The sequence below is a fragment of the Pagrus pagrus genome (genome assembly GCF_965226575.1).
Source record: "Pagrus pagrus genome assembly, chromosome: 14".
Lineage (NCBI taxonomy): Eukaryota > Metazoa > Chordata > Actinopteri > Spariformes > Sparidae > Pagrus > Pagrus pagrus.
The window spans coordinates 4,174,509-4,191,678 of NC_140198.1; the positions used below are offsets into that span (position 1 = coordinate 4,174,509).

General features: G+C 40.9%; 1 protein-coding gene across 6 annotated transcripts in view; it reads right to left on the bottom strand.

Moving 5' to 3' along the window:
- Window positions 1–5,634: 5,634 nt before the first annotated feature.
- The window catches only part of LOC311269629 (glutamate receptor 1-like), a 63,070-nt gene continuing 51,534 nt past the window's right edge, over window positions 5,635–17,170 (bottom strand). For 4 of the 6 annotated variants that reach the window (XM_084373904.1, XM_084373906.1, XM_084373908.1 and 1 more), the window contains 2 exons: window positions 11,739–11,873; window positions 5,635–8,345 (listed from right to left, as the gene is read on the bottom strand). In XM_084373904.1, coding sequence (XP_084230030.1) covers window positions 8,121–8,345; window positions 11,739–11,873 — 360 coding nt within the window. In that variant the 3' untranslated portion in view covers window positions 5,635–8,120. Of the gene's footprint in view, window positions 8,346–11,738; window positions 11,874–15,956; window positions 16,072–17,170 lie in introns of those variants that run through there. The other 2 variants (XM_084373905.1, XM_084373909.1) reach the window with 2 other exon arrangements.

Sequence of the window (17,170 nt, forward strand, 5' to 3'; positions counted from 1 at the left end):
TTTTAAAGCAGGAAATGTTGCGTACGGTATCTTTAAGTCACGTGTATCATGGACGTCGTGATTTATTCACTGTTATACGACTTTTGTTTGGTTTCCATCCACACAACAACTTTTACACCTCAGACAACACTAGAAATAAGAAACCATCAGAGGTAAGTGATCAGATGTTTCTGTTTTTTCTGATTTCATTCAACCATCTCTTTCACAAACACCACAGTGTAGACAAGAACAGGATAAGGTCCACACCGATTGATTCAGTACAGAGGGGAGTTAAAATGAAACCTCCTGAACGACGACGATTTCACACCACGGGGAGAGCGATGGGTAGGAGGAGGCCGGTTGAGCTGCATTTAAACTGCACATCCGGCCATTTAAAAAGCCACGGGGAGGACGGGCTTGTTTTGATTCGAGCGCAGCCGTTATTTCCCCCCAGCAGGCCGACTGTGACGGACGCTGCAACAAACTGACAGAGATCCCAGACTGAGAGGGTGTAATGTGTCTATGAGCCTCCTCTAAAACGCCCAGCTACAACGCGGGAGGAGGATGAGGAGTGTCTCCGGGGTGTGCTGTGTTATTTTTAATTGAAAATCCACCTTACATTAATCAGATTCCTTTAGATGTCTCTCCTATAACCCCCGGGCTGTTAACTCTGGAGGAGAAGTAGGCCGATGGAGACGGAGAGATCAAGAGTGGGGAGATAGAAAATGATAGAATAGATTTTATATTATTATCATTATTAAATAGATTTCTTCTCTCTGTCAGTGTGGAGCAGAGATCAGTGAAACTCGAGATTTATCTTCCTTTGAAAAGTAAACAAAAGCCTGAAAGCATCTCATTAAAGTATAAATACATCTGTTAGATGAGCTTATTCTATATTTCCTGTCAATTATTTAACATAAAAAGACCAAAACGTTCCTACTGAAGACGTAAACGCACCAAAACAACCAAAGAAACACGTTTAACGTTTGTTACTCTAGCAAGAGGAAGAAGTACATTTGTCGGGGACTATTTTCAGTGGCGGAGTAATATAAGTTATGTTATATGAGTAATATGAGTTTTGTTGAGAAGAAAAATACAGACTAACATTATAAAATGCTAAGTTCGAAGTTAGCCAACAAGCTAACAGGGACATGGGTTGTGTCATGAATCACACACATGATGTTTGTCAATTTAAAAGATACATTTTCAAGTCGATAAAGTCTCAGTTTGTGGTAAATAAAGTAAAATATCATCTAGTTTTGCGTTAAACTGCTCAGTGAGCTACATCGTCTCGTCAACGACAACATGGCCGCCAACTCGGCTCAGATAAAGTGATGAACGGTGAACGACGTCTTTTCAGATCGGTTTGGGGTCTCGGGGCTTCCAGGGGCTTGGATTACGCGGAGGAGCTGCATGGAGCTCCAGAAATGACTACAAAACTACACCCGACTTGTCTGTTAGCATGCTGACATTAGCATTCAGCTATAAGCGCTGCTGTGCCCAAGTACTAGTGCCTGAAAGAGCTGTTGGTATATTTAATAATACATCAACAATGTGTGAAAACACAGTGATTGTTAACTTTACTGACGCTTCTTCTTATTTTTGCCACTCAGAAGTTTCTCTGTGTGCCAGAACTCATCCAGCTCATTTCCGCTTGTTTTGTTTTATTTCAGTCGTCTCTGTGTTTCTTCACAGTGAAGGCTGGTGTGGTGTTTTTTCCGGCAGCCCCTCAGGGATCCGCTCCTCCTCATCACCGCCGCTCTTCTGGAAGTCTCGACGAGGGCGAGCGGTGGAAAGTAATGGGCCACAAACTCCTAATCAGGGCCTTTCTGGGGCTAATTGTCGGCTTTGTTTCGGCCCCGTCTGTCTCCGTCCTCCCTCACAGCCGGGGGAGTAATGAGGCGTTATGTGATATGATGTCCCCCTCAGGACAGCAAACCATTTAATGAAAGGTCCCGGGAGCTCGAAAAAGAGCAGAAGCTAATGGAGAGAAACAAGGACGAAAGAGACAAAGACACAGGGGGAGAAAGATAACGACGAAAGACAATCGGGGTTTTGTGCAGGAAAGAGAAAGAAAAGTTACAGAGAGAAGTGGGAATTAAGACATCGCACCGAGAGATGGATCGATATAAAGCAAAGAAATAAAAAAATATATATATTAGAAAAGGTGAAAGAGCCAAAGGGGAACGAGCTGAAGGACTCTGGAGGGGAATCAACAGCAAAAGATGTTCATTGTATTGAACTTTAGTCTGAAACAAATCAAAGTCTTTTTCTCTCGCTGTACAATAAGACTCAACAAAGTGCAGATGAGTAATTGAAGGCCGGATCATCTCTGCAACACTACAAAATAACATTAAAACTGTTGTGACTCGTTTTAAATATAACATATAAGATTTGCACATTATAAGATAATTGCAGTTCTTGTAATTTGGATACTATCCTGCCCTATCGTATAGCAATGTCTCTTTGTAGCCTCGACACAACAAATCGCACAAATAGGGATTAACGTCCGGTCACATTAGCATTAAAACAGCGAAATCATTTGCTTTAATCGCTAAAATCATCAAAATTATATCACGAGAGGGAAGAAGACGTCTGAAAATCTTGCAGAAAGTCAAAAACTTCTTTGATATCCGTCTTTAAAGTGTTGACTTTGAGGGAAGGAAGAGCTGGAGAGTCCAAAATGGAGTATTGATGTACATCAATCACTTAATCAATCACATTTATTTATATAACACCTTTCAAACAACTCAAAATGATATTCAAAGTGCTTTACAAGTGATTTAAAACAAAAGGAATTTAAATATGCTAACAAAGGATTCAGAGACTAATGCTCAGCTGCAAACACCGTCCGTTCCAAAGATAACGAGTGCTCATGCAAGATTTTCAGAGATCTACTTCGACAGATAACTTTGTTTTTGCCAAATTAAGGATAAGTAGTGAGCCAATATCCCCCCAGGAACCTGAGTAGGGAGGAAGGTACAGGTAAAAGCACCTTTTGGATTTGGAGATGGGGAAACTTGTGTTATTGGTCAGTTGTGACTCGTATGAGGAAAAATAAAAGCGGGCCCCGTTGGTGTAAAACAAGTACGACGGAGGGATAAAACGGGCAAACCCTAAGCGTATAAAAAGATTGTGTTGGTCAGATTCTCTCCGTATTTTATTTCATTATTGGTAAAAAAGTTATTCTACGACAGCGACATTCCTGCCAAACCTCCAGATTTTATCCGGGAGACTCCTACTTTTCCTCTCGGGGGTTGTAAAATCACAGGAGATTCACCGTCTCAGCCCCCTAAAACCGTTCTGTGACTGCAAAAGTGCTTTTAAATGTGATATTAATAGTAACACAGTTGTGTTTACAGTGATATACTGGGGGAACAATCGACCATCAGCTATCGTCTGACGATTTAGCCGATCTCTGTGAACTACGAGGAATCTCCTGTTTTTCTATCTGCACAGGAAAACTGATGAATTTTTAAGAAAGGCAACAAAAAGTTAAATCCTCCTCAGACGATAAAATGAAAGGTTTGTTCAGCCAACGCCTCTTTTACTCTCCAAGCAGACTGTTTGCCTGCAGCCAGGAAACTCGGCCTACAAACAGAAACCAAAAGTCTCGCCCTTTTCATTCACATGCAGATTAGTGTTTATAAAGATTACAGTTCCCGACTGAGTTATAAACTCTGGAGTCAGTGTTGATGGAGAAAAATGTCATTTCTTCGTCGACCTTTTCTACCGAATCAGATGTCAAATCAATTATCGAGCCAGACGTGTTTAATAAACGAATCGATCTCCTTCCCATCGTTGGTAATCATGTCCCAGAAATGAAAGTTTCTCAGCGACATTGAAGGACTGTAGTTTCCTGAGGAGGCGTCTGGCTGCTGTCAGATTTCAGAAAGCTAGTTTCACGTTCCTGAAGCTCCGTATTGATCGTGTTGATGCTTCGTACTTTTCTGCGGGGTGATTTTCTTCAGTAATGTGTGCTGACGTGTTGGCAGGTTGAGCTTCTCCCGCCTCTCGTCACATTATCATTTCAATACCGGCGCGAGATTTCTCTGATCTGACTCGGTTTCTCCATCGTGGCCACATTTTTGCTGTCAAGCGTCTCTAAAGTGGTTTTTTTTGGAGTGCTGCTCATCAGAGACGCTCCTGCTGTCCAATTTCATCAAACGGTGTTTTTATATTTGCTGTCACTTCAGCAACTTTTCTTTCAGAGCTGAGAGAAGAAAAAAAAAAAAAACTTGTGCAGAGGTTCAATCACCACGTTACATCTTTCAGCCGACTGCAGAAAAAGTGTCATTTCTGCCGATTGGTCACGGCAGATAATTAAACTGGAGAGACTGGATATCTCGCCGCCTCATCTGACGGAGCTGTGCCGTCTTTAGAGAGGATTTTTTTTTTTTCACCATCAATAGATTTGAAATAAAGACTTCTAATGCGTCTCATGTGGAGCTGGAAATGGGAGATAAAATCTGATTTAACCTCCCATCTGGTGTCGCCCTGTGGCTTCAGAGCATCAACAAATTATTTCATGAGGTTTTATAACATGACAGATGAGGAAATATTCTTTTTTTTTTACCCAACTCGCCATGGTTAGAAAAGCGATTTAAGGATGACGACACTGCAGGGTGTGAGGACAGCCGGATATCGATCAAAATCCAGCAGAACTCTGTTTGATAACCTCCTTTGCTTTATTGTCTTTTAGTAACATTTTAATCTAACGCCGTATTTCTCTTTTTATGTATTTCTGCGCCTGTTAAGCACTTTGAATGGCCTTCTGCATGAATGGCACTGTGTTATTTACTTGCCTTGCCTAAAGCGGTGTTTCTCAAACTTTTTACACCATGTACCCACTCAGAAAGTATTAGACTCTACAGCAGCATGGTTCGAGTTATGATCTGAGCTTTGTGGGGGTCTCTGAATAAACTAATATAATATAATATAATATCATATAATGTAATGTAATGTAATATAATATAATAGCTGAGGGCTGTTCGTGTTTGGTTTAACCATCCGTCCTGAGTGATCCGATCATAAGTGGCCAGCTCAAGTCTCAAAATTGAGTGTTTTTTAAAGGGAGTCTGGTGATTTTCTCTACTTTCTTCTTTCTCCAAAGAAGTAGCCTATATTAGTTACTCATTACTGGATTTATAAAATCTGACATGTTAACAGTCAATTGGTTATAATCTTTAATGAATTTGGTGTAAATGGTGAAATCAGTTGAAACAGTGTTAAACAGCTGCGGGAAGACGGAAGCAGACAGGAAGCATTTTAAACACGAAAACAATCGGTTTGTTTCAGCATCGTTTACATCGATGCTGCGACAAACTGACATCTTAATGTTTTGTTCTTAATGCTGAATTTACAAGGGGGCACCGATAATTAAAAATTTGCCAAAGCAGTTTAACGAAGTTTGTGAAAACTTGCCGTTCAGCTGCCGTTTACATTTGTTTGATTTTGAGTAATGTACACTGTCCCTTTTTAGAAATAAAGACTTAAAAAAGTAAAGTACACGTAATTTAAGTTAAGTAAACATGAGCAGACATTTGCTGATGAATGATGATGAGCTGCAATATGGTTGAAAGCTTCATTTTAAATTGTTTCATCGACATCAGGATTCATCGTTACCAGACAGGGAAAAAACTACAAAAGTCGAGATAAGTTAAGAGTTTTTATTAAATAGAGTAACTGATCTGAACCATAAACTGAAAAATCAATTAAAAATAACATTATTTAGACAAACAAGTGTAGTTCGGCACATGTATCATTCATATCATACAAATGTGAACGTATTATTCCTGATTTTTGTTCAGTTTCAGAGTATAAAAACTGCGCTGCTGCTTCGTCGTGTGTTCGGTCCAGGAGGAAACACAGAAGAAACGGACCTTGACCCGCCACGATGAGCTTTGTTCTTTCAGTCTTTTTAACCACAGGACAGAGCAGATTAACCACGACACTAAACGCCACTTAACCTCAGATTTAAAAGGAAAATTCACCCCGATAGCGATTAAGAACAGTTTCCACCTGTGAGTTTACCGAGCGGTGCAAACAGCGTCGTGTCTTGGCCAAAGATCTTCTGAAAAAGTTTGTGGGCTCCAAACTGTCAGTATAACAGTATAACCTCAAATAAATGCCGGGTCTTAAATACTCCTGGTTCCTGCTCTATATAATGTTGCTGACAACTGAATAATAATAATAATGTAGGTAATAATGAGTAGTGATAATGTTCAATTCTATTGCTTAAGTTAAATAAATGTAACGATCTGATCCTGGTTAACTGTTACTGTCCTATTTTATTATTGTTTAATTTGAAACAGATACATGAAGGAGGCTTCACATTAATATATGACCAAATATATTTATATATATATTTAAAACAGAAGGAATAGAAAATAAAGGCCTGGTACCATCTGCAGGTGACTGAGCTAATTAAAGGCTTCAGCCACCGTCGGAGGAAATACTGTATGTCAGACATTTAAACTTTGCGAACGAGACTCCACAGAGTCGACGTCTGCTGCCCGAAAAGACATTTGATGAAATAAAAAGTTTCAGTTTCATCGCGTGTGATCATGTGGACATTTAGTGTTTTCGTTTCTACGGAGCTCTTAAGACAACAAATAGAGAAAACAAAAACCCAAACATATGTTCACTCCTTTGTCAATGCAGGAAGAATGCAAGCAACAGTAAAAACTTTTTTCAGTTCTGAAACAATTAGTCGATTCACTGATCGGTCAGCCGACTCAAAATGTATCTGATGTTATAAACTGTTTCGATATTTGTTTGTTTTTCAAGAAAAAAGCTCGATATGAGTGAAAAGTTTGGGGATTTTAAACTGTTAAACTGTTAAACATCAAATCTTTTTTTATAGACCAAAAAACTAATCGATTAATTGAGAAAATAACTGGCAGGTTAATTGATAATAAAAATAATTCTTAGTTTTTTCTTTAGCTGCAGCGTGTCGAGCTCCCACTGTATCTATCATTGAAATCCTGAACACATTTATGATTTAAAGAGGCTCTATGTAACAACTTGTAGTAATCACATGTATGTAGTACGTTTTTATTGACCATGTGTAAGCGGATTGTAACGTGACGTGAAAAATGAGACCTTCCCCGTCTCTCTTGGTCTCGATTTGTTGAAGTTGTTTAATGCAGCTGGACTGTCGGCAGATTTTGGTGACAGTCGGTGCCTCTCTTCGCTCTGCTAACAAAGAGCAACGGTAGCTAATGTTAGTTTAGACGTAAACTAAGGACGAAGTTTCACAGAGCCCCTTTAAATCTTGAAACTTTACAGCAACCTGTTGTTGTTTCGTCACACACCAAAAAAACTAAAAAAACAATTAATTCTGATCTGCTGTCAGTAGATCTGTCCACGTCTGTGACCGGCCGTATTCTGCAAACACCTCCCTTTCACGTGAGCGCACTCGTGGCTGAATGTGGAAACCCGGGTTGACATGTCGAGTTGATAACAACCTTCGTGTCACCGCTTACTTGGTTGTGATTGTCCAGGTTAGTGAAGCCAGATAACAGACACATCCTGGGTGTGATGTTTCGTAGTACAGGCCTCTGGTGTTCTCCTGAATGTTATCAGCAAACGTCTCATCACCAACACAAGTGTTCGTCCGTGTTTAAAAAATTTTAACATGCTCAAATTCTGACTTCTCCGACCTTCTCAGGATTCAAAGTGGCATTCAGCGTGAACGTGACAAAGCTTTCTGCTGAACTGGAGGAAGAGGAGACGAGTGAAGGGCGGGGTCGGGGTAAAGAAGAAGAACGGTGGGTGCGTTAGGAAGTTTTTAAAAAAAACTTTAGTTTCCCCTCCTGGGTTCTTTTATTGCAGAAGAGGAGTTTAGTTTAAGACAACGCTCGTAGAAAAAGAGTTCAGTTTGTTTGTAGTTCGTTAAGCCCAGGCGCTCGTCTTGCAGGAGCTCAGGTGTTGTGTTCAGGTGCTCTCTGTTCATCAGAGTTCTGTTGTTGAACGTGAACGTCCTTCTGCCTGCCTGACAAAACATATTTTTCTCTCACCTCTGCTCAGTTCCCTATCTCTTGTCTTTCCTCTCCTTCCTCTATCTTCCTCTTACTTCCTCACCATCAGACAGACAGACAGGCCGGAACGTCCCGTCCAATCAGGAGTCTTGGTTTTGATCACATGCCCGTGGAGGACAGTCCCAGGCCGGAAGCTTTGCTCATGCAGGGTAAACTTTGACCTCCGGCTTTTGGGAAGTCGTGCGCGACCACGCGGCCGTTCTCTCCTCCGAGCCCTGACGCTCCTCCTCCACCTCCTCCTACAAAACCACCCACCAATGCGCCTCCTCCTCCTGCTCCTCCGCCCACCAGGCTGGTGCTCATCATGGCGGCATCGATGAGCTCCTGCAAGACAGAGGAGGAGAAAAGGAGTTAAAAATTAAAGACAAATTGATTAACAGACAGTGAAGCGAGTTCGTTCAGCTCCTCAGACTCAGGAGAGAAATACAGTTTTTATATTTAACAGGTGAGTCTCACATAGATATTATCTTTGAAAATAATCAAAAATCTGTCTTTTCGGAGCATCTTGTTTGATGGATTTCCTGTTGAAACGTAAAAGAATTGAAAATCGACACCTCTCAGAGTCTCGACAGTGAAATGTTTATCTTCAGGCTGGAGATAGAGGAAGGGTCATAAGGTTGGTAGCAAGAGTCGGCAGCCCAATCCCGATTCCCGGTAAGTCCAGGACGGTTTTCCCTTTGACTCCACTGCGTACGTTTGTTACCTGGCGTGTGTCGTGCTGTTTTGTTTCGACCTCCACGTGGCCTCAATATCCAGCTGGGAGCGTTTCAGAGGGCGTTCTTTGTTAATTTCTCTCCTTTGTAATGTCAGTGAAGAGGATTTCCGTCCACATGTTGCAAATGCATTGCAACATGGCCTCACAGACATCTGCCGTCTAAAACGCTTCCTCTAACGAACTCGTCCACCGTGTTTGTTGTTGTCACAAAGTCTTGACTCTGATGTGGGTAGTTACACTTACATCGTTCAAGATAGACAAACTGTTTTCACACATTAAGGAGCATAAATTCATTTTTAAGTCACATTGAACCTAAAATTATGCGTTTCATGCCTTTACACGATTTTTGATGCAAACTGCAGCAATCAGGTTGAACTACCTTTATCGCCTCCATTAGGTCACAGCTGCAAACCAGCAACCAGACGACATTAACGAGCTTCCTGTTGTTTCAAAAACACCTGTGAGCACCTGTCTCGTTCACCTAACTCTGTATCTTCGCCTCGCGTCACAAAACTCCTTCAGTACCGAGTGTAAAATTTTGAAGGTTTTGGAAATCTGAGTCTTAAGTATAAAATATGTGTGTGTGTGTGCTCATTCATCACCAACAGTAATAACAGTAAAAGTTGTTTTTGAATAGCAGAGCTCTCTGTCTGTGTCTCCTCTCAGGGAAACTAATGATGTGGATCCAGAGTTAATATCCTGTATCAGGCCTCTGAGGCTCCCACGCTCCCTCGCCGCTCGGCATCAGCAGTCGTCAAGAAGATTGGTACAAATAAATCCCTGGTTTATTCATTTACTGGAGCAGCTCTAACACCCACAACACCTCCGAGCCGGCGCTCTTCACATCTGAACAACAGAGTCAAACACTCGCCTCCCTCCCGCTTTCAGCTCCAAGGTAACACTTTACAATCCAGCTCAGTACACCTCCATCACTGTCAACACCTGGACCTCATCTCGATCTTTCTTTGGTCCCTCGCCCATCATGCTCACTTTAATAGAGGGTGTTATTGTCACATGTGCTGTCAAAACACAACGGTACAGCTGTCTCTGCACACAGCCTGTTAATGTTACAGCCTGCGGTAAGAGCAGCCACCTGTTACAACAACACACAGCAGATTTAATGAGTAAATGTCCTGGATACAAAACATTTTAGTTCACACGGTAACTAAATAGTGAGCTGTAATGTGTTCCTTATCGAAATGTTAACTCTTCTGTAACTTACTGCGATCCCTGTTGATGCTTTATCTCCCAGAAGCACCTGAAATGTAATTGTTTTTCTTCAATTCAAACCGGCAATTGGCAACTTTCTTGCTTTAACTCATCATTGCTTTCACAAAAATGTCATCACATAGCTTATATAAACTAGAATGTCACTCAGTAGAGCGCATACCTCAGCCAAGGCCTAATAGTCCCCTTTAATTCAATCAAACTGAATCCAATATCAAATAAAAAATATTTAAATCTTCTAGATCTGGATTCTTATTTGGATCCACGTCAAATTGTACTCACTCACATCATAGATTCCAGCCATCTAAATACACCTGATCAGGATCAATGCATTGGATAATGCATTGATCCTGACTGACTAACTGACAACCAACCGATGAACAGACGGAGAAAATAATAAGCACTACACGGGTGGATTTTCGATTGCCCGCTGCTGCCGTTATCGTATTAGTCGTGGTTTGGACCGAGCCAACCACCTGAGTTGGAATGATTTTTAAATTTATAGTTATTGTTCTTGGGTTTGACGCCAATTTAGTCTTATAACGTCGACCTTTTGCTTCTTCCTCTGTCGCCGCCCTCGAGGTGAACTTTACGCTTCACTGTCGAGGGTCCAAGAAATGCTAAATCGTCTGTCTTATTTGTTGCGTGAGATGAAGACGGCAGCCTTCAGTTCTGCTTGAAAGGGTTTAACTTAATGTCTTGTTACAGTGTAAACAGAACAGCATGTACACTGATGTTATAATAAACAAACCGCAGAGAACAGCTACAAGGTTGTCACTATTAAAACAACTGCAGTGAGTAAAGATTCATTCCTCCTCTACAAACGAACGCACAGTGTTGTAATATTAATGCCCGATTATCAATAATGTATCAGGAGAGAATGTTTGATGGTATATTTCTGTATTGACTATTAGTCCCGTGTGTGCCGCAGCTCTCCTCCACCTCTGCAGCAGGTAACCGCAGTGTAACCCTGCTCTCACAGCCCTCCATCTGCTCTGACTGATGAAATCCTCCACACATGTTGTGTCAGCGCCGCCTTCAGCGAGGGGGTTTGAGTCTTTGTGCTCAGACGCACATGTGAAGAGAATAACAACAGTCCAGCAGAGATGAGAGTAACGGACTGGTGCTGCTGCTGTGGAGAAAATGGCTCTAATGACTTGTTTGTTCCTTCTGAGCAGCCCATCAAAGTCTCCGTAGAAACCGCCGCCGCCTGTAATGAGGCGACTGCAGTTTCATCACATACAGACGCCGGCGATAAAGAGGAGCTCGGGAGCAGAGTGTCAGATAAGTAGAGTTCAGTCGATGCACTTTCAGATGGCGGTGACGGTGGTGATCCCGCCTGTGGCTGCTGGGGGTCTGCGTTATAGAGAACCACTGTGATGTGATGCACAGATCTCGTGTACCAGAAGTATTAATTCATAGCTCATGCAGCTACTGGTACAGATACAGTGAGCAACAGAAGCTGACTGAAAACGTCTATTTACTGAAACTCAACAAAGTAACAGTATTTATTTAGTGCTTTTCTTCCCTGACAACGGTATCGACCACTATCTGACATCGTCATGTAACTGACCAGTCATGACTTTGTGATGTCATAGCTTGGCGCCATTCTGCACTTTTTGGTATTTTTAATATATATAATAATGACCCTATATTGAAAATGTGATAATCCCTCATCAATCACGTGTTCCTAACTGCCCGATGAATTAATAGTAACTGTGTAAAATGTGTCATTGGTACTATTTCTAAGTGTCAGCGGATCAAACTGGACTCACCTTCATTCTTCTCGACTCGATCCGAGACTTGTAGCAGAACTCGACCAGAGCCACGAGCATGGCCAGCCCCAGCCCACCAATCAGGATGTAAAACACTCCCGCCACGTTGCTCAGACTGAGCGCACTCGTCTTGTCCTATTCGGCGCAGAGAGGCGGAGTCAGGGACAACCAATCGTGGTTCAGATAGTCATGACATCACTACAGTTTGAACTACATCTTTAATGCTTATAAAAATACAAATACAATCTTTCTGACTGACCAGACACTGTTTATACTTTCAAATGCTGTGACAAAGAGACAACATGTGACTGTAGAGTAAAAACATGAATATTTAAAGGGGCACTCCGCTGAATTTACACATCTAAATCGGGTTGTCAGCCCGCCTGTGAAAATAGTTGCAGTATTTAAAGCCGTCTGATGGGCAAGATGTGATATGATTGCTCAGTTGAGGTTATAATTTAATGGGAATATAGAATGGAGGAAAACAAATGCTATCCAGTTGCATTATGGGACATGTAGCACCCAGCATTTTAAGAGCTTGACCCATACAAGAGACTAAAAGCTGCATGAATTTTGATCCGTCTCTTGCGAGTCTTAATTGGTGAAGTACCCCTTTAATTTATCATCTCCTACAACTAATATTACCTTCTCCATTGCCCTCAATCACAGCATTTGACAATTCATATCTTAACATCTGTCACATGCAACTTCATGCACAGAAATGCAAAAACAGTGAGGGAAAAGTAAAAAGTAAAATATATATTTATAAATCTATATACTGTTTATTTTAATGAATGCTTAAAATTCAGGTATAAAGTAGTAACCATCAGGTTTATTTGCCTCACTGGTAAATTAAAAACAGTGATATCTGAGCTGTTCATCACAGGCAAGTTAAAAAAAAAACCAAAAGTTTACTGTTACGTCCTTGGAAAAACAAAATCTTTAAGAAAAAAAGGGATTTGATCGGTTGTTTCTCGTGAGACGCTGCGTTTTCCTCTGTCACATGCATCACTTAGTGGGCGTGACTTAGCTTTCTTCATCCAACAGCATGCAGCCTGTTCAAAGTGGGCGGGGCCTCTCTCCAATGATCAGGAAGTGTTGTGAGGTTGGGGGGCAGCCTATCAGAGGGATTTCCTCTCCAAACGGTCATGTTATCCTCAGACAGTTTCTCAGCTTTTATTTTCATGCGATCAAACTGAAAGACACTTTAACATCAGACTGAAATCAACATGAACTATTTTTCTTCTTAAAAAGGAAAATAAATATGAGAATTAACGCACAATTGTTCAGGTTAGTGTGTTTTTTTTCCGCTGATGCTGATAACTTTGAAAATGTTTTGTTTTGTAAATTCACATTTGAACTAACACCATTTTTCAGAACGTGACTCTCTCCGTGATTACAAAAATGTCATTTCAGTTTTAAAAAATAAGTCACCAAAGATGACCGGCATTGCCTCAAAGGAGGAAGATGTTCGAAGAAACTGGTTTTACTCCGTGCACTAAAATGGAGAAACTGATGAAATATCAAGACAGTATTGGATTATCTGGAAAAATATAACTAACTATTGAAAGGAGCATTAAAAACAAACAGGGCAGCGATAGTCTGCTCGATCCAAAGACGAAGAAACACCATTGACCACAACATTTCTGTTGTTGTCACGGCTTCCTTTCTACACAACTAGTCTGCAATTCAAGCTATAGTAGTTTCATACTAAAGATTCAGACATACTGAAAAACCTCACATGCTATTTTAGGGTACTAAAGAGCATGTCGGTGAGGAATTTCAGAGCTAACACTAGTAAATATGCTAAGATAACGTCAAAGATGTTGATGTAACGTTCATGCAGGACGGTTCAACTCTCCGTGAACGAGCGCTGACATCAGCTGGCTTTCCAGCTACCTGTTTAACCAGGTGTTTCCTCAGGTTCGACATGTTGCCCTGACTCACTATGACTTGTTGCAGGGGTGACGTCTCGCTCTCTCTCTCTTTAATTTATAATTTTAGAGCTTTCAGGTACAGAAATTTGGCACCATAACGTCCCTCACATAGCAGACCAGGTGAGTAAGTAATTTTATTGTTTTTAACAACGCCATCAGTGGTAGATTAACTGGGTGACAATCTAAATCTCTCAGAGTTTGGTACAGAGCACGTATTGTCTCCCTGGTATCTTATTTCTTGCGACATAATGTGAATACAAAAAAACATGAAGGAGAAAAACATGATTTTTAAAAAAATAATCTGCATTGTTTTGCCTCTGTGTGCTTATTTGTTAAAGTTAAAATGTTTGTCTCACGGCTGCACTTTCAGTCTGACGTTAAGTCTTTCCTCCTCGCTGCCACTCTGATGACAGACTGATGAACGTTTTTCTGCCGTTTGTTAGTCTCGGTCTGTTGCACAGCGAGTTCAGAGGAAACAGGAGGTACATGACAGATTGGAGACAAAAACATCAGCGTTCAAGTGTGTGTGTGTGTGTGTGTGTGAGTGTGTGGGGGAGAGAGAGGAGGGGTGGTAAAGCTGTGGTCAGTAGCTTCAATTTCATCAGCTGTTGGTTAGCAGCCGTAAACAGAGAGACGTAGGGTGACAGCGAGAGAAAGAGAGAGAGAGAGAAACAGGAAAATAAATCTGACTTTTTACATCTGATGTGAGTGTAAAAATAATGTCTCTTTAATCTGGGGCTTCTCTTCCGGGCCAGAATAGCTCCTTCTCTCTTTAAAAGACAAAAAAAAAAAAAAAAAAAAATGCCTGAAAACTTTTTCAAAACTCGAGAACTGTACAAAGTCTAAAAATATAGATGTAAATGTGGCAGCCAAAGGCAGCGGGGATTTGCGATTAAAAGTGATGTAAAAAGTCACATTTTCCTCTTGTCTGTCTGTCTGTCTGCGGCTGCTTCAGTGAACTGTGCTGACCACAGAGTATTCTGGAGAACTGAAGGACGGCTGAGCAGAGAAAAGCCTCTGAAGAAATCGACTGATCTGGAGACATGAAAACCCCTTATCTCCAAAAAGTCTGCTTTGTCAGAATCGGCTAAAGGCCGGCTCATTTTCTCATCAATTTGCATAAATTCATCTGCCTGTACGCAGAGGTTGTCACGAGTGTTGTGGCAGCTGAGTTCATTAAGTTTACTCAGCGCTTCAGAAGACTCTCAGTTTAAGTACAAATTGGAGTCATGAGGTTTTCACATTTCATCAGTAAGTATCAATATTTTAATGTGTTGATGTTTGATTGATTTCATCCTCCAGCTCTTCAGAACGGTCAGCTGAGCAGCAGCGTTACACTCTGAAAACAAAAAGTTCTTCACTACAAAAAGGTGCTGATTCTGAATTTGGAAAATTTTAAATTGTAATCAAACTTGTACGTAACATTTTGAACTTAAAGGAAAATGGCACCATTTTTGGAAATACTCTGTATTTACTTTCTTGCCGAGAGTTAGATTGAAAGAATGATACCACTTTTGTTTCTTTAGAGCTAACAGCCAGTTAGCTTAGCTTAGCATAAAGACTGTTAACAAAGGGAAAGATCTGTCCAACACTAACAAAATTCACCTACCAACAACTCTAAAAACAACATCTCAAACTAATATTGTTTGGATAATCAGTGCCCTTTATTTGCTTTTTCTTTGCCTCGAAACTTTGTATCTGAATTTGAAGTAATGAAGCTGAAAGTTGTTGTTGCACCACAATCAAAGCAGGGAAGGTGATTCTGGAGAAAGATAGTTGATTGTTGAGTCTCATTTCTAGGTCGTCAAATACTGACAATATTTGATGACCCGTCAGTGATGTACTGACACACCCTGTAGTACACTGTGACATCACTGCAGCAAAGTGGAAATAAAACTACTGGAGGTCGGCAAAAACAAGATTTTAAACTGTTGTTAAAGTCAACTTCTTAATCTTATTAGGTACCAAATTTAAGTTCAACACCTGGGGCGAAAATAGTTGTCCAGGTAGAGGACCCATAATGACGGTGCCATGTCATGGATCTATTTTATTACGAGTGCATAGGAGGATGCTAACCTTTTGTAAATACCTTTACTACTAGAAATAAACAAAACGTTTTGTACCATAATTAGAGAAATACAATTGGAAACCCTTTTTCTTTTCAGAGTGTACCTGCTGAAGTGTTTGGGGTTGTGGGGTTGTGGGTCTGATGGGGGTAAGGTGGGTGGGGGTAAACCAACACATGACCTCGGGACCAGGCCGAGCGACCTCAAGAACTGACCTTTCTGCCGGAGTCCTTGTGTCCACACTCCCCCTTGTCATACCACCACTTGTTTTTCAACTTGTCTAAGACGGCTTGTTCATTGAGCTTCAGTACTGCTAGGTTTACTGGGATTCTTCAAAGAACCATGAGAGGAAGGGAGGGGGAGGGGGGAGTGGGAATAACATAAATAACATTATGCACCTCCATGTTATCTTATGTTATTGTTCAGCTGCACAGCAACAGGGCAGCGGCGGCTGCAGCAGCAGCAGCGGCAGCAACAACGGTTTTTAGCAAAACTGGCATTTGTAGTGTAGATGCTTTGGTACGCTACAGAGAACACCTCAACAACAACAACAACAACAATAACAGAAAGAAAACAAAATCAAACGAAAAACAGGCACAATAACACATAAAAACTGTTCTGGAAATGTCAGCATTAAAGTGATATGCGTTAATACTCCATCTAGCTCAGTTTGTCCTGACTCCCTACGTGCGAGATGTGTATTACTATATCACTTTGGGTAACCGGCAAGAGCTGAAAACACTCTTTGGATCTTTGGGTTTACTGTCCGAAAAAACCAGAAAACATATCAACTATTTTGTGATGGAAGTTGAAGGATTGCTGCAGTTTAACTTTTCAAGGGGATGGAGACAAAACTGGCTATAAACAAGGACCTGATTCCAGAGGTAAGATGACCAGAGGGGGTATTTTACTTTTTATCCTGGTTTATTGTCAGTTAGCTAGGCTTAATTAATCAGTTACTCTCTTGCGATATAAACTATCTACATCGTACATATGCGTAATTTTATAATGCCTACATACTACTGTATAAGTATAAATATAACAGCACACACTTAAATGTAAAGGACTGAATAGATTGATTGGCAGCGACTCCCAAAAGTAACACCGTCACTCGTAGTGTACCTTCATCGTAAGGTTCAGGTAATAAAACTATGTGGTTAGGTTTAGGAAAACATTGTGGCAAATGTATGAAAAATATTGAAGCCAAACAGATAACACACAAAATTGTGATTTACAAATTAGTGTCCTTAGCAAATTACAGATAAATGTCCTGCAGGGCTCTTAGATTGCATAAAGCAGGCGGCAAATACACTGCTTGTTTTGTTTAGTGAAAATTTCAGATTGCAAACTGCATTTTGCAGAAACAGCTGGTTTCTGGTAATAGAGCCTGCTGCAGTTATGATTTGTAAAATACCCCCTGGATCAAAGG